This window comes from Oncorhynchus keta, chromosome 35 (assembly GCF_023373465.1).
Source record: "Oncorhynchus keta strain PuntledgeMale-10-30-2019 chromosome 35, Oket_V2, whole genome shotgun sequence".
Taxonomy (NCBI): domain Eukaryota; kingdom Metazoa; phylum Chordata; class Actinopteri; order Salmoniformes; family Salmonidae; genus Oncorhynchus; species Oncorhynchus keta.
Genome location: NC_068455.1, coordinates 19,342,462 through 19,365,303, shown reverse-complemented (window position 1 = coordinate 19,365,303; position 22,842 = coordinate 19,342,462). Strand labels below are relative to the sequence as shown.

Here is a 22,842-nt window from a genome sequence, read left to right as displayed (position 1 = left end):
CTAAGATCTAGTTTACATGATTCAAGGACATTGGGTTGAAATATTCCCTTTACATTTTTGCTCATTGCAATAAACTCAAATGTATGTTTTGTTTTCTTATTATTTCTAGTAATACAATCAGAGGAAAGTTCTGTAAGAGAGCTAGCTACAAATATTAAACACATTTTATTTTGATATGTACTAACACATTTTATTTTGATATGTACTAATGACCAAATATCTGTGGTAGCCAGGTCCAACTTCAGAAAAACAAAATAAGTAGATTTGTTGCACACACACACAAAAAAATAATAATATATATATACCAAGAAAAATACAATAAATACCATAGGGGTAAACTTAATATAACAGAAGACAGTGGCTGTACAGCATACCTTTACAAAATACACACCTGTCTTATAACAGAAAAATACAATACAATAAATACCATAGGGGTAAACTTAATATAACGGAAGACAGTGGCTGTACAGCATACCTTTACAAAATACACACCTGTCTTATAACAGAAAAATATGTTGGCATGTGCATTCAGGTAACAAATGTCTTAACAGAGACATCAAAGGTCACAGCAACAGTCATTTTAGCAGTGGCTGGCGAGGATGTTAAAAAAGTGGTAGACCTCGTCCTTATCGAGCACTGCCACCTCAGTGGAGCACTCTGTGCACTGGACAGGATGGTAGATCTCTCCGCCCACCACCACTCCTGAATCGGTGGCTTCAATTGCCGTTGTTGGCTCTGGTTGACGCCCTTTCCTCTTTCTGTTCCTCAGGTTGTTCTCGTTGAGTGTTTTGTACCGTAAAATCTCCTCTTTGTTTACTGTGCAGTTCCTGACAAACATGGCTCTGTATTGGGTCCTGTATTTGTCATGCCTGTGGACAAAAAAAAAAACAAGCGGTCAACTCAGACAAATTAAATTTTTCTTCTATTTCGATTAAAGACAATATTCACGGCCAAATTAATCTACAAGTCTTAATTTTTTACCTTTGGCAGTCGAGGCACAGCATGGTCATGCATGCTGGGCAGTTAAGGACAGCATCACTGCTTGGAAGCCCCTGGGACTGCCCTCTTCTGTTCTGTGAAGATGGCAATCTTCTCTTTTCATTGTACCTGATCAAACAGGGGAACATAATTGACATCTGTGACCAAAACCAACCCTACTCATGGACTAAAAAGCACGTTCAAAGGAAATTCCCCAAGCATGCTTTCCTAATCTGGGTTTGGGAAACCGACCCTAAATATTTAGATGTTCTTTAAACCTTCACCTGGTTATTTTTTTTATTTTTATGTCACATGCACAAGTACAGTGAAATGACTCTCTTGCAAACTCAAAGCCCAATAATTCAATAATCAAAAAATGTTTTACTAGAAAAAAACAAAAGAATAACAAGAAATGCACAATAAAGTAAGCAAGCATACTATATAGGGTTGCAAAGGGTTGGAATTTTTCCAGAAATTTTCCATGCTTAAATTCATCAAAAAAAGTCAGCTTATAACAGTGAACCCTCTGCATGCACAGTGCATTCTTCCATCACACGTGCAGTGCACTCTTCCATCACATGTACAGCTGATTCTCAAGATCTTGCACACTAATAAGATGCTATTGAGCCCACACTACTACACTGTCTGAGCCAAGGACTACATGCTTTCTGGTTTTGATTACAATACTGGGTGGGGTGAATATATTTTATATGACATACATTATTTTTTGTTAACTAGTAAATAGTAGCCTACAGCAAAGTGTGTGTAAATCATTTCTAACTTGTTAACAATTTATGCTAGTTTGTTTTTGCTACCATGTGGGTTTTAGCTTGCTTGAGCCTGCTAACTGAGGAGTGTTAATTCACCCGTTTCCATACATGATTCATTTTAAAACATTTATCCAAAGAAGTTGTTTAATCTAACTGCTTAACTATTTATCTGTACATGGAACTGTATTTGTTTTTTAAAAACTAATTTCTTTCTAATCTTTACTAATGTAGAAGGAAAAGCTGTATACATTTGCAACTACTGTGCCAAATCATATGTGAAGAATGCAACAAAGATGCAGAATCATCTGGCCAAGTGCAAAAAGTTCCCTCAGCGCTCACAACAAGCAACCTCGGACAAAAGTCCCTCTACTTCTATTCGAGGTGAAAATGATTAATCAGACACCTTATCGATAGCAACAGCTCATGGTCCTCCTGGAATCAGAATATTTTTTTGACTCAATGGAGGAACATAGAGAAATGCTGTTGAATATCTTACATACAAAGCTCGGGCAACTGCTTCACCTCTGATGCTCACAGGCAATGTGTATTGGAAAAGATTTCTGAATGTTCTTTGCCCAGCATACACCCCTCCAACCAGACATGCTTTATCTACTCATTTGCTGAACGCAGACTTCAACAAGAGTTCAAGTGAAGGTCAAGCAAATCAGAGAAAGCAGACTGTATTGCAATCATCTCTGATGGGGGGGTCGAATGTTTGTGGGCAAGGAATAATTAACTATATCATCTCCACCCCTCAACCAGTATTCCACAAGAGCACAGACACAAGGGACAACAGACACACGGGCCCTACATTGCAGATGAGCTGAAGGCAGTCATCAATGGCCTTGGACCACAGAAGGTACTGGTGACAGACAATGCTGTGAACATGAAGGCTGCTTGGTCTAAAGAGGAGGAGTCCTACCCTCACATCACACCCATTGGCTGTGCTGCTCATGCTTTGAATCTGCTCCTCAAGGACATCATGGATACACTCTACAAGTGAGCCAAGGAAATGGTTGGGTATGTGAAGGGTCATCAATTTATAGCAGCAATCTACCTCACTAAGCAAAGTGAGAAGAATAAGAGCACCACATTGAAGCTGCCCAGCAACACCTGTTAGGGTGGTGTTGTCATCATGTTTGACAGTCTCCTGGAGGGGAAGGAGTCTCTCCAATAAATGGCCACATCAGTCTGCCGATATGACCAGCCCCATCAAGAGGATCCTCCTGGATGATGTATTTTGGGAGAGAGTGGTAAGCAGCCTGAAACCTATAGCAGTAGCCATTGCACGGATTGAGGGAGACAATGCCATCCTGACTGATGAAGAAATCTGTACTGCCCTTCCCACTTCACTGTTGCTCCAAGCAGAGGAAACTGCAGTTCTGAAATACATGAAAAAGCGAGAAGACTTCTGCCTGAAGCCCATACACGCCACAGCATACATGTTGGACCCCAAGTATGCAGGCAAGAGCATCCTGTCTGGTACAGAGATCAACAAGGCCTATAGTGTCATCACTACCGTGTCTTGCCACCTTGGCCTGGATAAAGGCAAGGTTCTTGGCAGTCTGGCGAAGTACACTTCCAAGCAAGGGCTTTGGGATGGAGATGCAATATGGCAGTCGTGACAACATATCTCATCAGCCACCTGGTGGAAGGGACTATGTGGATCCGAGGCTCTTTCCCGTTGCCTCCATCATCCTCCAAATCCCACAATCATCGGCCGACTCAGAGCGCAACTGGTCCTTGTTTGGGAAGACACACACCAAAGCACGCAACAGGCTGACCAATACAAGGGTTGAAAAGTTGGTGACCACCCAGGCAAATTTGAGGCTTTTTGAGCCTGACAACAAGCCATCCTCAACAAGGTTGGAAAGTGACAGTGAAGATGAGGCCTCATGTGAAACCCTAACCCAAATACAGGAAATCTATAGTATGCTCAGTTCAAATACTATATTTACATGTGCAGGGATACTGGAGTGATGGAGGTAAATATGTATAGGGGTAAGGTGACTAGGCAAAAGGATATAAGATAAACAGAGTAGCAGCAGCTTGCATGTACAGAGTCAGTATACATGTGTGTTTAAAAAAAAAAGAAGGTTTTCTCCCACACATTTATTTAACCAGGTAGGCTAGTTGAGAACAAGTTCTAATTTACAACTGCGACCTGGCCAAGATAAAGCAAAGCAGTGTGTGATAGAGGAAAATATGTTTGAAATGACTAATTATGTATACATTCCAATCAGAAACTGACTAGTGCGAATGCTATAATGTACTGTCCCTCTTGCTCCCTTTCACAATTGTATATAATGTAGTCAAGAAGTTTAGTAACAATGAAGGTCTGTTCTTTAAGTTCATTCAGTTGTACAAATCTCCAGGTGGTGGGAACGGGCCATCTCCAAAATGGTCGGGAATGTTGATTTATGCTGACTGGCCTTGACTTCGTGCTGATAACGCGGAGGCTTGAGAATTAGAGGGGCCCTCTGTTTGTGAAATGGAAAGTTTGGAAAACGCTGACGTCATTTTCAGTTTATAACCTGTGGTAATGTGTGTGAGCATTTAGTACTCATCAAGAATAAATGCTGAACTTGTTTTTTAAGACTGGTCTCTGCTAATTCATGCAAATGATAAACTTACAACTTATCATGAATTAGAAATGAGTGCGAATTTGATTGGCTTTGATAATAAAACATAAGGGAATTTAAAAATTCCTCTATCAGTGTGACAAACAACAACACAGAGTTAAACATGGAATAACATATATACAGTCAATAACACAATAGAAAAAGTCTTTATACAGTGTGTGCAAATGAGGTAAGGCAATAAATGGGCCATAGTGGTGAAATAATTACAATTTAGCAATTAAACACGAGTGAAAGATGTGCAGAAGATGAATGTGCAAGTAGAGATACTGGGGTGCAAAGGAGCAAAAAATAAAACAACAGTATGGGGGATGAGGTAGTTGGATGGGCTTTTTACAGATGAGCTATGCACAGGTGCAATGATCTGTGAGCTGCTCTGACAGCTGGTGCCTAAAATGTAATGTTAGTGAGGGAGATATGAGTCTCCAGCTTCACTGATTTTTGCAATTCAAAAATCAATTCATTCCAGTCATTGGCAGCAGAGAACTTGAAGGAAAGACAGCCAAAGGAGGAATTGGCTTTGGGGGTGACGAATGAAATATACCTGCTGGAGCGCCTGCTACAGGTGGGTGCTGCTATGGTGACCAGTGAGCTGAGATAAGGCGGGGCTTTACCGAGCAAAGACTTAGATGACCTGGAGCCAGTGGGTTTGTCGATGAATATGAAGCGAGGGCCAGCCAACTAGACCATACAGGTCGCAGTGGTGGGTAGTATATGGAGCTTTTGTGACAAAAAGGACGGAACTGTGATAGACTGCATCCAATTTGCTGAGTAGAGCGTTGGGAGGCTATTTTGTAAATGACATCGCCAAAGTCAAGGATCGGCAGGATAGTCCGTTTACGATGGTATGTTTGGCAGCGTGAGTGAAGGATGCTTTCTTGCAAAATAGGAAGCCAATACTAGATTTAATTTTGGATTGGAGATGCTTAATGTGAGTCTGGAAGGAGAGTTTACAGTCTAACCAAACACTTAGGTATTTGTAGTTGTCCACATATTCCTAGTCAGAACCATCCAGAGTAGTGATGCTGAACGGGCGGGCAGGTGCGGGCAGCGATCGGTTAAAGAGCATGCATTTAGTTTTACCAGAATTTAAGAGCAGTTGGAGGCCACAGAAGGAGAGTTGTATGGCATTGAAGCTCATCTAGAGGTTAGTTAACAGTGTCCAAAGTAGGGCCAGAAGTATACAGAATGGTGTTGTCTGCGTAGAGGTAGATCAGAGAATCACCAGCAACAAGATACATCATTGATGTGAACCGAGAAAAGAGTCGCCCCGAGAATTGAACCCTGTGGCACCCCCATAGAGACTGCCAGAGATCCGGACAACAGGCCCCCGGATTTGACACACTGAACTCTATCAGAGAAGTAGTTGGTGAACCAGGCGATGCAGTCATTTGAGAAACTAAGGCTACTGAGTCTGCCGATAAGAATGTGGTGATTGACAGAGTCGAAAAGCCTTTGCCAGGTCGATGAATACAGCTGCACAGTATTGTCTCTTAGCGACGGCGGTTATGATTAGAGGTCGACCGCTTATGATTTTTCAACGCCGACTATTGGAGGACCCCAAAAAAAGAAGCCGATACCGATTAATCGGCCGATTTAAAAAAAAATTGTATTTGTAATAATGACAATTACAACAATACTGAATGAACACTTATTTGAAGTTAATATAATACATCAATCAAATCAATTTAGCCTCAAATAAATAATGAAACATGTTCAATTTGATTTAAATAATGCAAAAACAAAGTGTTGGAGAAGAAAGTAAAAGTGCAATATGTGCCATGTAAGAAAGCTAACGTTTAAGTTCCTTGCTCAGAACATGAGAACATATGAAAGCTGGTGGTTCCTTTTAATATGAGTCTTCAATATTCCCAGGTAAGAAGTTTTAGGTTGTAGTTAATATAGGAATTATAGGACCATTTCTCTCTATTCCATTTGTATTTCATTAACCTTTGACAATTGGATGTTCTTATAGGCACTTTAGTATTGCCAGTGTAACAGTATAGCTTCCGTCCCACTCCTCGCTCCTACCTGGGCTCGAACCAGGAACACAACGACAACAGCCACCCTCGAAGCAGCGTTACCCATCGCTCCACAAAAGCCACGGCCCTTGCAGAGCAAGGGGAACAACCACTCCAAGTCTCAGAGCAAGTGACGTTTGAAACGCTATTAGCGCGCACCCCGCTAACTAGCTAGCCATTTCACATTGGTTACACGAGCCTAATCTCGGGAGTTGATAGGCTTGATAAACAGCTGCTGGCAAACGCACAAAAGTGCTGTTTGAATTAATGCTCACGAGCCTGCTGCTACCTACCAGCGCTGAGTCAGACTGCTCTATCAAATCATACTTAATTATAACATGATAACACACAGAAATACGAGCCTTATGTCATTAATATCTCAAAAACAAGACGTTTATTCTTTCAGTGAAATCTAACGGGTGGCATCCATAAGTCGAAATATTCCTGTTACATTGCACAACCTCTAGTTATGATATTGCTTAGGACCTTGAGCGTTGATGAGATGCACCCATGATCAGCTCGGAAACCAGATTGCAGAGGACAAGGTACGGTGGGATTCTAAATGGTCGGTGATCTGTTGGTTAACTTGGCTTTCAAAGACTTTAGAAAGGCAGGGTAGGATAGATATAGGTCTGTAGCAGTTTGGGTCTAGAGTGTCTCCCCCTTTGAAGAGTGGGATGACCGCGGCAGCTTTCCAATCTTTGGGAATCTCAGACGATACGAAAGAGGTTGAACAGGCTAGTAATAGGGGTTGCAACAATTTCGGCTGATCATTTTTGAACGAGAGGGTCCAGATTGTCTAGCCCGGCATATTTGTACGGGTCCAGATTTTGCAGCTCTTTCAGAACATCAGCTATCTGGATTTGGGTGAAGGAGAAATGGGGGAGGCTTGGGCAAGTTGCTGTGGGAGGTGCAGGGTTGTTGACCGCGGTAGGGGTAGCCAGGTGGAAAGCATAGCCAGCTGTAGAAAAAGACATTGAAATTCTCAATTATCGTGGATTTATATTTGGTGACAGTGTTTCCTAGCCTCAGTGCAGTGGGCAATTGGGAGGAGGTGCTCTTATTCTCCATGGACTTTACAGTGTCCCAGAACTTTTTGGAGTTAGTGCTACAGGATGCACATTTCTGTTTGAAAAAGCTAGCCTTTTCTTTCCTAACTGCCTGTGTATATTGTTTCCTAACTTCCCTGAAAAGTTGCATATCGCGGGTGCTATTCGATGCTAATGCAGTACGCCACAGGATGTTTTTGTGCTGGTCAAGGGCAGTCAGTTCTGGAGTGAACCAAGGTCTATATCTGTTCCTGTTTTTTTTTAATGGAATGGGGCATGCTTATTTAAGATGGTAAGGAAAGAATATTTAAAGAATAACCAGGCATCCTCTACTGACAGAATGAGGTCAATATCCTTCCAGGATACCCGGGCCAGGTCGATTAGAAAGAACTGCTCGCTGAAGTGTTTTAGGGGGATTTTGACAGTGATGATGGGTGGTCGTTTGACCGCAGACCCATTACAGACGCAGGCAATGAGGCAGTGATCGCTGAGATCCTGGTTGAAGACAGAAGTGTATTTGGAGGGCAGGTTGGTTAGGATGATATCTATGAGGGTGCCCGTGTTAACAGATTTGGGGTTGTACCTGGTAGATTCATTGATAATTTGTGTGAGATTGAGGGCATCAAGCTTAGACTGTAGGATGGCCGGGGTGTTAAGCATGTCCCAGTTTAGGTCACCTAACAGCACAACCTCTGAAGATAGATGGGGGGAAATCAATTCCCATATGGTGTCCAGGGCACAGCTTGGGGCAGAGGGTGGTCTATAGTAAGCGGCAATGGTGAGAGACTTGTTTCTGGAAAGGTGGATTTTTGAAAGTAGAAGCTTGAATTGTTTGGGCACAGACCAGGATAGTAAGACAGAACTCTGCCAGCTAACTCCGCCCCCTTTGGCAGTTTTATATTGTCGGAAAATGTTATAGTTAGGGATGGAAATTTCAGGGTTTTTGGTGGCCTTCCTAAGCCAGGATTCAGACATGGCTAGGACATCCGGGTTGGCAGAGTGTGCTAAAGCAGTGAATGTTAACGTGCATGAAACCAAGGTTTTGACGGTTACAGAAGTCAAAAAATGAGAGCGCCTCGGGAATGGGAGTGGAGCTAGGCACTGCAGGGCCTGAATTATTAAAAAAAAAAAAAAAAAAAAAATATTTCACCTTTATTTAACCAGGTAGGCTAGTTGAGAACAAGTTCTCATTTGCGACTGCGACCTGGCCAAGATAAAGCATAGCAGTGTGAGCAGACAACACAGAGTTACACATGGAGTAAACAATTAACAAGTCAATAACACAGTAGAAAAAAAGGGGGAGTCTATATACAATGTGTGCAAAAGGCATTAGGAGGTAGGCGAATAATTACAATTTTGCAGATTAACACTGGAGTGATAAATGATCAGATGGTCATGTACAGGTAGAGATATTGGTGTGCAAAAGAGCAGAAAAGTAAATAAATAAAAACAGTATGGAGATGAGGTAGGTGAAAATGGGTGGGCTATTTACCAATAGACTATGTACAGCTGCAGCGATCGGTTAGCTGCTCAGATAGCTGATGTTTGAAGTTGGTGAGAGAGTTAAAAGTCTCCAGCTTCAGCGATTGCTGCAGTTTGTTCCAGTCACAGGCAGCAGAGTACTGGAACGAAAGGCGGCCAAATGAGGTGTTGGCTTTAGGGATGATCAGTGAGATACACCTGCTCGAGCGCGTGTTACGGATGGGTGTTGCCATCGTGACCATTGAACTGAGATAAGGCGGAGCTTTACCTAGCATGGACTTGTAGATGACCTGGAGCCAGTGGGTCTGGCGACGAATATGTAGCGAGGGCCAGCTGACTAGAGCATACAAGTCGCAGTGGTGGGTGGTATAAGGTGCTTTAGTGACAAAACGGATGGCACTGTGATAGACTGCATCCAGTTTGCTGAGTAGAGTGTTGGAAGCCATTTTGTAGATGACATCGCCGAAGTCGAGGATCGGTAGGATAGTCAGTTTTACTAGGGTAAGCTTGGCGACGTGAGTGAAGGAGGCTTTGTTGCGGAATAGAAAGCCGACTCTTGATTTGATTTTCGATTGGAGATGTTTGATATGAGTCTGGAAGGAGAGTTTGCAGTCTAGCCAGACACCTAGGTACTCATAGATGTCCACATATTCAAGGTCGGAACCATCCAGGGTGGTGATGCTGGTCGGGCATGCGGGTGCAGGCAGCGATCGGTTGAAAAGCATGCATTTGGTCTTACTAGCGTTTAAGAGCAGTTGGAGGCCACGGAAGGAGTGTTGTATGGCATTGAAGCTCGTTTGGAGGTTAGATAGCACAGTGTCCAATGACGGGCCGAAAGTATATAGAATGGTGTCGTCTGCGTAGAGGTGGATCAGGGAATCGCCCGCAGCAAGAGCAACATCATTGATATATACAGAGAAAAGAGTCGGCCCGAGAATTGAACCCTGTGGCACCCCCATAGAGACTGCCAGAGGACCGGACAGCATGTCCCCCGATTTGACACACTGAACTCTGTCTGCAAAGTAATTGGTGAACCAGGCAAGGCAGTCATCCGAAAAACCGAGGCTACTGAGTCTGCCGATAAGAATATGGTGATTGACAGAGTCGAAAGCCTTGGCAAGGTCGATGAAGACGGCTGCACAGTACTGTCTTTTATCGATAGCGGTTATGATATCGTTTAGTACCTTGAGTGTGGCTGAGGTGCACCCGTGACCGGCTCGGAAACCAGATTGCACAGCGGAGAAGGTACGGTGGGATTCGAGATGGTCATTGACCTGTTTGTTGACTTGGCTTTCGAAGACCTTAGATAGGCAGGGCAGGATGGATATAGGTCTGTAACAGTTTGGGTCCAGGGTGTCTCCCCCTTTGAAGGTGGTGTGGGGGCTGTGCTTTGGCAAAGTGGGTGGGGTTATATCCTTCCTGTTTGGCCCTGTCCGGGGGTGTCCTCGGATGGGGCCACAGTGTCTCCTGACCCCTCCTGTCTCAGCCTCCAGTATTTATGCTGCAGTAGTTTATGTGTCGGGGGGCTAGGGTCAGTTTGTTATAATCTGTGTGCGTACTTCTCCTGTCCTATTCTCGGTGAGCCCTCCATGCCCCAGGACTACCTGTGAATCCTTGCTGTCCCCAGTCCACCTGGCCATGCTGCTGCTCCAGTTTCAACTGTTCTGCTCTATTATTCAACCATGCTGGTCATTTATGAACATTTGAACATCTTGGCCACGTCTGTTATAATCTCCACCGGCCAGAAGAGGACCTGCTCTCTCTAGCCCTAGGACCATGCCCCCCAGGACTACCTGACATGATGATGAGTCCACCTGACTGCTGTCCCCAGTTTCACTGTTCTGCCATGCTATTCGCTGCTGGTCAGTTATGAACATTTGAACATCTTGGTCATGTTCTGTTATAATCTCTACCCGGCACAGCCAGAAGAGGACTGGCCACCCCACATAGCCCGGTTCCTCTCTAGGTTTCTTCCTAGGTTTTGGCCTTTCTAGGGAGTTTTTCCTAGCCACCGTGCTTTTACACCTGCATTGTTTGCTGTTTGGGGTTTTAGGCTGGGTTTCTGTACAGCACTTTGAGATATCAGCTGATGTACGAAGGGCTATATAAATAAATTTGATTTGATTTGATTGCGGCAGCTTTCCAATCCTTGGGGATCTCAGACGATATGAAAGAGAGGTTGAACAGGCTGGTAATAGGGGTTGCGACAATGGTGGCGGATAGTTTCAGAAATAGAGGGTCCAGATTGTCAAGCCCAGCTGATTTGTACGGGTCCAGGTTTTGCAGCTCTTTCAGAACATCTGCTATCTGGATTTGGGCAAAGGAGAACCTGGAGAGGTTTGGGCGAGGAGCTGCGGGGAGGGGGGCGGAGCTGTTGGCCGAGGTTGGAGTAGCCAGGCGGAAGGCATGGCCAGCCGTTGAGAAATGCTTATTGAAGTTTTCGATAATCATGGATTTATCGGTGGTGACCGTGTTACCTAGCCTCAGTGCAGTGGGCAGCTGGGAGGAGGTGCTCTTGTTCTCCATGGACTTCACAGTGTCCCAGAACATTTTGGAGTTGGAGCTACAGGATGCAAACTTCTGCCTGAAGAAGCTGGCCTTAGCTTTCCTGACTGACTGCGTGTATTGGTTCCTGACTTCCCTGAACAGTTGCATATCACGGGGACTATTCGATGCTATTGCAGTCCGCCACAGGATGTTTTTGTGCTGGTCGAGGGCAGTCAGGTCTGGAGTGAACCAAGGGCTGTATCTGTTCTTAGTTCTGCATTTTTTGAACGGAGCATGCTTATCTAAAATGGTGAGGAAGTTACTTTTAAAGAATGACCAGGCATCCTCAACTGACGGGATGAGGTCAATGTCCTTCCAGGATACCTGGGCCAGGTCGATTAGAAAGGCCTGCTCACAGAAGTGTTTTAGGGAGCGTTTGACAGTGATGAGGGGTGGTCGTTTGACTGCGGCTCCGTGGCGGATACAGGCCACATCACCAGAGGAACAAAGGAGGAGTAGGATAAGGGTACGGCTAACGGCTATAAGAACTGGTCGTCTAGTACGTTCGGAACAGAGAGTAAAAGGAGCAGGTTTCAGGCTGCAGTAGAATAGATTCAAGGCATAATGTACAGACAAAGGCGTGAGTGAGGATATGATGGAGTGAGTGTTTGTTGGACTGTGTGTGTGTGTATAGGGCCCCGTGAGTGTGCAGAAACAGTGCAAATACTGAAATAAAGATACAAGGTAAACTCGGTCCGTGTAGATATTTTGTTAGCTATTTATCAGTCGTATTGCTTGGGGATAGAAGCTGGTCAAGAGCCCGTTGGTGTCAGACTTGATGCACTGGTACCTCTTACACACCAAAACACTTTTGTAACAGTTTGTTTTATGTGGATACATTGCTTACCTCTTCCTCTTGGCGTCCACCCATGCCTGATCCCGGTCATCCTCATCAGGGTCGTACAGTAGTTCATCGTTGGTGGGGATGGATCGTTGTTTTCTGCATCTCTTACCCAACGAACTACCTGCAGAAGAGGATCAAATTATTGATTTTTATTGCAGTATCTGTACAACACAATAAGACTGTCGTGAACTTAAAAACATGCTGCATGGAGAATCTCCATTGAAATAGCTTTTTAGTCCAGGGCTAAACTTAATCTGCGTCCAGGAAACCGTCCCTCGGTGTCACAGAGTTTGGTTTACCAATGAATCCGAGCTACACACTTACTTGGAGCCGTTTCCTCCTCTTCTGAATCGGAGTCAAAATAAACATTGTCATAAAGCTCTGGCAACCCAGGTGTTGAAGAATTATCATTGGTACCCGAAGTCTCCCCTGGGATGGACAGATGGACACTCATCAATGAGTACAGCGGTACAATGTTATTGAGATAAAATGGCCAACAAATTCAGTAAATGCAGCTGAAGTGTTATCACTATTCATAACAGAACGCTGTGCATAGGTAGGCATACTAATTGGACAAGTATCCCCCACAAAAAAAAAAATAATAATAATAATGCTAGAAGGAAATTCCACCTGCTGATGCTGTAAGGGGCAACCATTTGCACTCCATAGTTTTAATGGTGGTGCTGAGCTCTGCCTCCATCTCTTTCTCAAACTCATCCCCACTGGAGGACTCACTCTCCCCAGTGAGGTATTCTCGGATGAGTTTCTTCTTCTGATTCGGGGTCCCGTTCAAGAGCACTTCCAGCTCATCCTCAGAGCTGGAAATACAGCAACAACATAGGGATGTCTTGATGTACAGTTTTAAATTGGTCATATCCTGTTTGACCAACACTCACAACTTTTGCGCCCCAACAATAAAGTACTTATGGAGGACTGAGATCATTGATTTCAATAGGCACTTTTTGAAATGGAATTGACCCCAACCCTGCATCACAAATTTGTCCAAGTAGTCTTGCATTTTAAGGGCCTAAAAGCAAATCAAGGTAACATGTTAACACAATACCCAAACCATTAACATTGACACGTTAGCCTACCTGTAGATAGCATCACTAGCGACCATGCTTGCATTGAACCACCCACCAGCTTACGTTAAGTCTCCTAGCCATCTAGCCAAATGCCTACGCAAAAAAAAGGGAACCATATTTACCTGTCTTCACCTCTTTCTTCATCACTTGGCTCCTCTATCTCATATGAATCATCCTCTACGTGTCTGTTCATTTGGTATTTTGAGAATTCTAACAATCTAACCAACTAAAACGGTTAAGAGGTAGCTAAAGATAAACAGAGGAAACTTTGAGACGCACGCCAGGATCTTGTAGCTTACTTCCGGTTTGCGCTTTTCAAAGTAAAAGTTCGGTGTGTGATATCGTGAGATTCATCAGTAGAAACGAAATTGTTGAAGTAGCGGACAGTTTTCAATTCATTCGTGTAATGTCTGTTTCTTCCTTGTAATGACTGGAGTAAAAGGGAATTGCTCAAACACCCCCTTCTATTTATGAAATGTCCCCCCACCATAATACACTACACATTTCCAGGGCGAAAGAAGCCTATTTACAAGCGGTTTGAAAAGTGGCATCTTTTTTTTATTCAACCTTAATATGAACAGTTGATACCGAGTTTAATATGATATTGAAGGACATTTTCCATTGGCTTCCCCTGGCCTTTCTTCCATGTTTCTCGGGGTCATAAACGCTACAGAAGTGAAATGATTACAACTAGACAGATACACAGAGTCTACTCAAAACATTGGATTAAATTATGTTCAGAATGGTTCTAAGGTAAATAGTATAATTTCTTACTATTTTCATAATTTTTTAAATCATAATTATCAGTATTACTGTTTGTTTCAGCATTTCTCCATCTACATAAATGGAAGCTTTGGTCACAGAGTGAAAAAAAACATTCATATACAGAGCACTTTAAAGAAATCTGGGGGAAACAAAAACAACCTTATCCATTTATGGTCTTTTTTTTCTTACAATACTTGATAGGATTAATCTACATTAAGGCAAACATATTGAAGCATTACTTGTCTGGAATGAAAATTAACAGGATTTGTATAAAATAACAAAACAAAAGTATTAGTAAAGATCGTTTTGATCATTAGCAGTACAGTAAGAACTAATACAACATTTACAAGGCTTTTAGTGACAATACATTTTAATAATAGTAACAATCAGCTCATCTTGAACAAAGTAACTGAGCAGCATCACAGAAAAGTTTTACTGAAACTATTGCCCTCAACAATTACTCTAAGTAAAATAATAACAAATAATAAATCTGGACAGACGTGATATAGATTGGGAGAAGATTCCCATCGAGAACGATGATTGTTAACAATTAAAAAGTTGACGTGATTAAACAAAGTTATAGATTCATGTGCTGTGTGGATTTTGCAGGTATTCCACACTGGCTTCCTCACGCTTTTAGTGGGAGTTGTGGAGGGAGTTTGGTGTCTCTGGTAGTAGTGATGACTACGAACAGGCATCCTGAAAACAAACTGACCCCAGATATGCTCTTTCTTCCATCTTCACAGTGAAGATCAGGCCAAAGCGGGGAAAGCCCTGTACAGTGAACCTTCAGCAAAGACCTAAGTGTCTCCTTTGAGGACTCCGAGACAGCTTTGCAATAATTGTAAATTACCCTGTGGAGAAAGAGAAAGAGGTTCAGCCTTTTACTAAGCACAGGCACCAGTTTAGGCTGTCTTAATAGACAACCATGTGTAATGCAAAATGACCTTAGCATGTTTGAGTTCCAGTTCAGCAAGTTCCACCAAGTTCTTTCTGAAGGCTGCTACTCGTCTTGTCTTGAAGTCTATGAGCTCTGTACTCCGGAATAAATAGAACGTTATCAGATTAACTTCTCTACATCCATGAATCTGGTTTAGCTTCTCTTATATGCAAAACCTGGGACTCTGATTTAATTTTCAATAGGGAGGAATCATTTTTGGAAAAGTATTAAATGTATTGTTAATACTCTTAAACAAGTATAAAAATATATAAATGCGAGTGGATAAAGTACCTTGCTTTGCAGACTCTGAGATTTTCTCAAATTTCTGACAGCACACTTGCTGGCTGGTCTCTGCCTGAAGCACATCTTTGTTCTTTGCCCTGGCTCTGTCCAGAGCTTTGTTTGCGTTCTCGTAATCAACCAGGGCCCTCCCTCGTCTGTACAACAGATCCTTAAGAAAGAAACAGCAGATTCCATTTTGCACATTAATAATAATAAACACTACACTGTCTGATGAAAAATCCATTAATACCAACAAATGCAAACATATGGAAGTTGAGGAGACGTTTCTTCAGGAAATGCGCAGATACTACCTCTGATAACAGACCAGCGTATCTGATCATAATTGTTTGATGATTAAAAAAAGCAGGGTCAAGTTAGATATTGTACCTTAGCAGCTTGCGACTCCCTGAGGTAATATTTCAGTAAGTCTGCAAGTTTCAGGTCCTCATCCGCAGCCACTCGAGCCTCTATTTTCTGTAGAGGAAGGACACCAACAGAAATGTGAGACTTAAGACAAAACTCATTTTGTCATTGATGCGAATCTGCATTGCAGCTGATAGATGAAGCGACTTGACATGTAGTGAATATAGGCCTAGTTATTAACTTCAGTGAACATTGCTAGTACACAACAATTGTGTGATACATAGAATCAAAAGACCAGGCAAAAAAAAAAAAACATACCCGTGTTTTCTCAAACAGTTCAGAGACTTTCAAGAAAAATCTGGAAAAAAAGTGGGTTGCATTTGAGTTACAGTTGGATCAAAGCTTTTTGGCAGCAAACAATATATGGGGAGAAAAGGACAAATAATTTAGTTCCATACTTGCACACATCTGTGGAGTCCTGGGTTCCTAAAGTGTACAGTGTGGAGGCAATTCTATTGATATCATCTGCAGCACCTGCAAAATAAGAACACAACTTTAGATTACATAACACCTAAACCCCCCTACTCATACACACAGACGGTCTGTCAATCATGTACAAAATGCATTGAACAAAATGCAAGCATAGATCTTTTAGAAAATAATATCTGCAGCTGGACATTTTCAAATACGCAGTGAGTCACTTTTCTAATATAGTATCACATTTTAATGTTGTGGAAATTAAGTCTATTACAATACATAAAAGTTCTTACCGGACTTTAAGACATGACAGATGTACTGTCTGATCCATGGGAATGACAGACGACTATATATTTGAGTGAAATTTGTATCCTGAAGCTTTGTCAAACTTTTCATTCGCGAAACTAAAGGCATGGCTCTTACCTGGGATATATACAAGATATTGTCCTCATCATTTAATTTTTTTTTTTTTAAACAAATGGAACATGACAAAGTTTCGAAATGAGTCGGCTGTCATCCCCAATACTTTAAGACTGACTGACCCAACTACAAATAAACATACAACTTACCCATTTCCATATTTGTCAGCAAATTAATATAAAACAAAAAAATAGACGTAAAATACAATGTACAGCACATGGACAAACAGACAGGCTGGTTTCCACAAACATTAAAACATAATACCAAAGTGACTCAGTCCCACTCACAGTTCACAAAAAAAAAAATGCATTTCAACACTTTCAATTGGAATTACTCAAATCAATCTCATTCTCAGTAACTGATTAAAATCCATGTATATAGCAAAAAGCTTACCTAGCACGTGGAGATTATGCGACAGAGGAGACTTACTTTTGTGAGACCTGATCATTCTATCAGATTTGGCGGAGGCATCTTTGACACGATTATGGTACTCTAAAAGGAATGTCTTCTCATGCTCAAAGAAATCATCTACATCCTGAAATCCAAAAGACAATCACATCAAACTTTATACAAGTAATAACTTTTAGAAATAATACAAATCGGAAGAAATGCATTTGTCAAATTTGTTTACACAAATGTGAGCACCATTCATGATGCGAACAATGTTTTTTAAACATTGCTTAAGTCGTGAAATGCTTATGTTGTGCCTTCATTATAATATACAACTCAAAGCAAGTTCAATACCCATTTGCTTGGCTGAATGGATTTACATAGAAGAGTGGACGAATGGTTTACATAGAAAAGCAAACCAACTCACCTTCACCCCTGCCACTAACACACCGTCTGCAGACTTCACCACATTCTTGAAGAAATCTTCCATCTTCTCCCTCTTGTTTTTGCCTCGTACACTTAGCTGTGAACAAAAGGTAAGGACAAAATGACAATGATAAAACTAAGACATGGTAAGGGAATGACATATTCTAATATATATGCCATTTAGCAGACGCTTTTATCCAAAGCGACTTATGTGTGCATACATTCTACGTATGGGTGGTCCCGGGAATCAAACCCACTACCCTGGCGTTACAAGCGCCATGCTCTACCAACTGAGCTACAGAAGGACCACTAATGTTTTCAGGCACATCCAACTAACCTTTTGAGTTATCTAAAGTTCATGAAAACGAGAGAGAGCTTGTCTAAGAACATCTCCACAGCAACAATTGTCTCCAAAATCCTAATTTGGTCATTATGACCCACTTACATCTTGGTTGTACTCTAAAAACACATGGAAGTTCAAGTCTTTCCTCAAGACAGGATGCGCAGCCACACGGCAAAGAAACACTTCATGCATCGCCACTGTCTTCTTGAAGATAGCCAAGTATTCGCTGAAACACACAGACATAGCCTAGATATTACCAATAGTATTCATAACACCAAATTATCCCAACCAAACCACTGTACTGAAACACAAAAACAATGTCAGAGCAACATGGGTCATGTTCAGTTTGAACAAAATTGAAGAAAACACTAAAACAATGTAGTACCATCTGAACTTGTCAAATAAGAAACACAACGTGCCCTAATGAACCCATCCATGAACTTTAAATCACTCACGCTTCAAGTTCCTGTTTCATTTTGGTGAACTCTTCCTTGGTCATGGAACCTTCACCTTCCCCTAGTTTCTGTAACTTCTCTCTGGAGGCATCAAAGTCAGGTCTTGGTGGGGCTGGGGGAATCTATGGGGAATCAACACTTGAATCAGTACAGTGTTTGAAATTGAACATCTTGCTAAGTTCATCACTGCATGGAACCAAGGAGTTTGAATAAGAAAGGGGATTGACAATTCATAATTACATTGTTTTACAAAACACTAAGTTTATGTACTTATCCTGAAAGTCAAAACATCCCAAAATGGCACCCTATTCCCTATATAGTGCACTACTTTATAGGGTGCCATTTGGGACTCAACAACAGAGTATCTCTGATGGAGCTCAGTACTTACAATGTAGCCTGCATACTCCTCATTCTCCACAAAGGAGTCATGAAGCCAGATGAACTCCTCATGCTGCCGCACCACTGAAAACTCATTCTGCTTGAAGTTAGGAAGAGTGCTCTGGGAAACAAAACAGTGGAAATCAGATGTCACTAACAATGCTTTGTTTTTTTGCACTGAGCAAATCGCAGGTCTGCTGAGCACAAACTTGAACGTTGTGAAAATTCGGTGCAATTTCTAGCGCATTTACTGTGAACAGAGGGTGTACCCGCTTTAAGTAACCGTTTTAACAGTGGCCAAGTAGGCTACTGTGGCTATTTGATCATAATATAGGCCTACCGGAGTGGCCTACCGTCAAAAACAATGGAGAAAAACACATCCCATAACATTTTAACATGGAAATAGCTGTTCTATCAGCCTACAGTAGCAGCCAATGTGTGGTCTACAATACCTACAGTCCATGAGACTTTGAAAAGAAAACACACCTAAAAACATGCAGGGCTTGATATGAACCAATTTATCCACTTGTCCTTCAGGCAAGGAGGTGACTGAAAATGTGTTTCATGCAAGAAACCACTTTACAAAATAATATTCATTATTCCCATACAATTATTACAGAGAATCAGACAAAGTATAGTATGGACCTGAGCCGTGCCTGTCAATGCTCCTACTCCAATGCACTCTGCCTACAAGAAAATCCCTTGCACAGATAGTTTTGCAAACTAAATCTTGCATAGTTTGTTTTGTTTTGCTATATTACATTGAAAGTGGCTAATATTGCATTTATTCAATCATAGTTCCCACAGTAGAATGAAACGATGATAGTGTTAACTGAAGGGGAAAACTGTAGAAAGTTGAATCTTTTGCTTCTCATATTTCTTCTGCGCAGCAGTCCAAGGGGAATTGGTCACAAGTGGAACAAATTCTACTGAAAATCATAGCCGAATAGAGTATGGCATATCTATGGCTCTTCTAAAAAATATATTTCTGCCAATTAGAATGTGCAGCTCAATAAAAGGGGAAAGCCAGACGATCTGGATCAGAATGATCTGAAGTGTCAAGGCAACGGTTAACCCCCTTCAATCATGATTGAATTCCTTCTTTCATAAGAGTCCTTGCAACATGATAAAAGTTGCCGTAAAAACATGAACCAATGACATTATGAGGTTACACTGAAAGTGTAAGGTAATGACTACTGGAATTCTCTCTGCATTGAAAATGAAGTGGAGTGGAATGTGATCATGCACAGATCTTAATTTGCATTCCATGACTTCAACAAAGCATATTTTAGGATTCAGAAGACAAAATTAATGTGGCGTTAACACAACTGCTGGGGAGGAACATATTTGCAAGTCATGTGACATCTGTCTCAATTCAGACATCCAGAGAAACGCACATTATTGCCAAGATTTGTATAACTAAACCAAGAGACCACAGCCTATCGTTTCTAATGGGAACAAGCAAGATCCTATTGGTGCGTTCTAGCATGCATCTGCATGTTTCCGTTAGGGAACGCCTACTCTTTGCAGTGTGTGTGTGAAATAACCCCATTCGCCTTCGAACTTCTTCTAAACAATGCAATTTTTTTTTTAACTTTTGCAACGGGTAAAGTCTACATAACTTAGTGCACTCTGTTCATAACAGATTCCAGTTTTGGGAACAGAAAACTGAATTGAGATCAAATGTTTAATCGATGAGAAAATGATCAAAATGTAGTCCAAAATCCATCTCGTTCCATCTTCTCCCACTGCCGGCCAAGCGGATGCTTCACATTTATACATCCAGTGAAATATCTGTCTCATTGTTTTATCTGTGTTATTGCCATTTTATGTGCAATGTGTCAGGGCAAACAGGAAGAAATATTGACAAATAGGCAAACTCTCTTACCTTAGTATGGACAGTAAACTTAACCTTGTCCCGCTCACTTAATGCATCAGAAATGTCCACTTGGAGTGTTGCGTCAGTTTGGAGGTCAACATTGACTGCCCTAGGCTGTAAAATATTGTAATAGATATTGTATTTAGTGACAAGCCAATTACAAAAATCACCATTCCCCACAACTAAAGCTGGCTTCATTCCACAGAAAGAGATGATAGATATAGCAAGACTCTACTGCTTGTTTTTCCCCTTTTGGGGGAGAGGGATATACCAAAATACAAATGAGAAGGTATGTGAATCTTTAAACTAATGTTGACAGCAGTCTTCCTCATTTGTTTGCCTACTAAGTCATGTTGTTGTTATCCAATTATACTAGCAAGCTAGCACAATATTGCTCAGCATTCTGAATGAATGAACAGAATGGCAATCATGCAATGCCTGCTAGTTACATAGCTAATGCTCCAACAGGACAACAATTACATAACGGCTAGTTAGCTCTGTCAAATGATGGCTGTGCACTTCCTAGCTTAGCTTGCAAACTAGCCAGCAAAACAATAGCAGAAAGCTAATACATGTGCATAGTTAGATGGGTGTGCTACTAGTTAGCAATGGCAATATACTTCTTATTTGAGAAGTTAAAATAAGGTTACGTATGTTCACAATTAACAAGAGGCCGCTACCTACTGGATTGTAACAGTTGCTGGCCAGCTAGGAAGTCAACTGACTTCTGATGTGGGCAAGCTGACTTCTGTAGCTAACTTAGCCTAACGTTAGCTATTCAACCAATTTGACGTCAGTTGTCACCTGTCTAACAGCTGATCAGATCATGCAATAAGTAATTACTGCAGAATAACAATAAAGCAAATAGCTAATCTAGTTAACAGTTACGATCAGAGACAAATAAGATACATATTTTTTTAAATCTAAGAAGAAAAAAAAAAAACTTACTCCTCTGTCCTCCTCCGAGAGGAAATCGGGACCATCGTCCAGCCCTTCTTGCTAGGTAACGTTAAACAGAAGACGACGGCACAAGACAACATGCGTTAGCCACATTACCGTTTACATTACCGTAAGCATCGTTTACTGATGAATGTGTCTGTGTCAGATGACTGCACGCATAAAACAATAAGGTTTGCTAGCTAGAGTAAATTGTGAATAACACCTACCATCATGGCTGCTGCGGGTGGAGTAGTGAGGAAGTCGTGTGACGTCACGTGACGAGGCCGCAGTGGGGATGATAAAACGTGGAGTTTTCAATCCAAACCTCCAAGTGGGGCCAAGAGTAGCCACTTGACTGGTACTAATAGGCCCTTACAAATATTTTCACTCTTACAATTTCATCCCACCACATTCACAAAATAATTTTAAAGGTTTAAACATTGACTAGGCAGGTCTATGGATAGATCCAACTGAGTTATTGGACCTTTGGGGATTATATTTGCATTTGCTGAGCAGCACAGACCACAAATGTTGACCTTAGTTCATATCATATTTTGATTTATTTAACTAGGCAAGTCAGTTAAGAACAAATTCTTATTTACAATGACGACCTACCAAAAGGCAAAAGGCCTCCTGCGGGGACGGGGCCTGGGATTTTAAAAATAAAAAAATAAATACAATATAAATATAGGACAAAACACACATCACAACAAGAGAGACAACAATACATAAAGACAGACCTAAGACAACAACATAACAATGCAGCAACACATGACAAAACAGCATGGTAGCAACACAACATGACAACAACATGGTAGCAACACAAAAACATGGTACAAACATTGGGCAAAGTAAACAGCACAAAGGTCAAGAAGGTAGAGACAACAATACATCACACAAAGCAGCCACAACTGTCAGTAAGAGTGTCCATGCCTGAGTCTTTGAATGAAGAGATTGAGATAAAACTGTCCAGTTTGAGTGTTTGTTCCAGTCGCTAGCTGCAGTGAACTGAAAAGAGGAGCGACCCAGGGATGTGTGTGCTTTGGGGACCTTTAACAGAATGTGACTGAAAGAACAGGTGTTGTATGTGGAGAATGAGGGCTGCCACAGTGCTTAACCCCCCTGAGTTGTGATGTAGAATCTAAATAACCTATTGATTCAGAATCAACAGCAAAAGGTTTTCCATCATTCTTAGCATTTCATGACTTTTACCCTAATTAATTTGTGTTTTTGTGTGTGTACACGTGCATATGTGTGCAATAGCTACCATAGCTACCATAGCTACATCAAAATCAATTAAACTAATGTTTTGTAAAAATATAGTGGAATAGAATATCTTCTGGCTACTGATCTGCCGCTCTACCTAACAC

General features: G+C 41.6%; 2 protein-coding genes across 3 annotated transcripts; both read right to left on the bottom strand.

The window, feature by feature from the left end:
• Positions 1 to 146: 146 nt before the first annotated feature.
• Positions 147 to 13,750, bottom strand: LOC118368099 (E2F-associated phosphoprotein-like). 2 transcript variants are annotated; one of them, XR_008092802.1, is made up of 7 exons: positions 13,538 to 13,750; positions 12,961 to 13,148; positions 12,655 to 12,759; positions 12,334 to 12,451; positions 982 to 1,107; positions 493 to 869; positions 147 to 391 (listed from the first exon to the last, which is right to left on the bottom strand). XR_008092802.1 is itself a non-coding variant. In XM_035751871.2 (6 exons), exons 1-6 carry the CDS (start codon positions 13,606 to 13,608, stop codon positions 581 to 583), a joined length of 897 nt encoding a protein of 298 aa, XP_035607764.1. In that variant the 5' UTR covers positions 13,609 to 13,750; the 3' UTR covers positions 147 to 580. The 2 variants fall into 2 exon arrangements, 1 of the variants encoding a protein (XP_035607764.1); XM_035751871.2 differs by having other exon boundaries at positions 147 to 869.
• Positions 13,751 to 13,951: 201 nt separating this feature from the next.
• LOC118368098 (sorting nexin-6) lies at positions 13,952 to 21,816 on the bottom strand. Its single transcript, XM_035751870.2, has 14 exons — positions 21,700 to 21,816; positions 21,482 to 21,532; positions 20,543 to 20,647; positions 18,665 to 18,775; positions 18,277 to 18,398; positions 17,924 to 18,047; positions 17,480 to 17,575; positions 17,092 to 17,197; positions 16,224 to 16,299; positions 16,084 to 16,123; positions 15,790 to 15,876; positions 15,412 to 15,571; positions 15,128 to 15,213; positions 13,952 to 15,034 (listed from the first exon to the last, which is right to left on the bottom strand). Exons 1-14 carry the CDS (start codon positions 21,703 to 21,705, stop codon positions 14,981 to 14,983), a joined length of 1,224 nt encoding a protein of 407 aa, XP_035607763.1. The 5' UTR covers positions 21,706 to 21,816; the 3' UTR covers positions 13,952 to 14,980.
• Positions 21,817 to 22,842: the final 1,026 nt, after the last annotated feature.

Coding starts and splice junctions, on each gene's coding strand:
- LOC118368099 (XM_035751871.2), bottom strand. CDS start 13,608: ATGAACAGACACGTAGAGGATGATTCATATGAGATAGAGGAGCCAAGT. Junction 13,149..13,537: donor GAAGAAAGAGGTGAAGACAG/GTAAATATGGTT, acceptor CTGTATTTCCAG/CTCTGAGGATGAGCTGGAAG. Junction 870..981: donor CTGTGCCTCGACTGCCAAAG/GTAAAAAATTAA, acceptor TTTTGTCCACAG/GCATGACAAATACAGGACCC.
- LOC118368098 (XM_035751870.2), bottom strand. Junction 20,648..21,481: donor TCTCGGAGGAGGACAGAGGA/GTAAGTTTTTTT, acceptor AATATTTTACAG/CCTAGGGCAGTCAATGTTGA. Junction 17,198..17,479: donor TGTTAGTGGCAGGGGTGAAG/GTGAGTTGGTTT, acceptor TTTGGATTTCAG/GATGTAGATGATTTCTTTGA.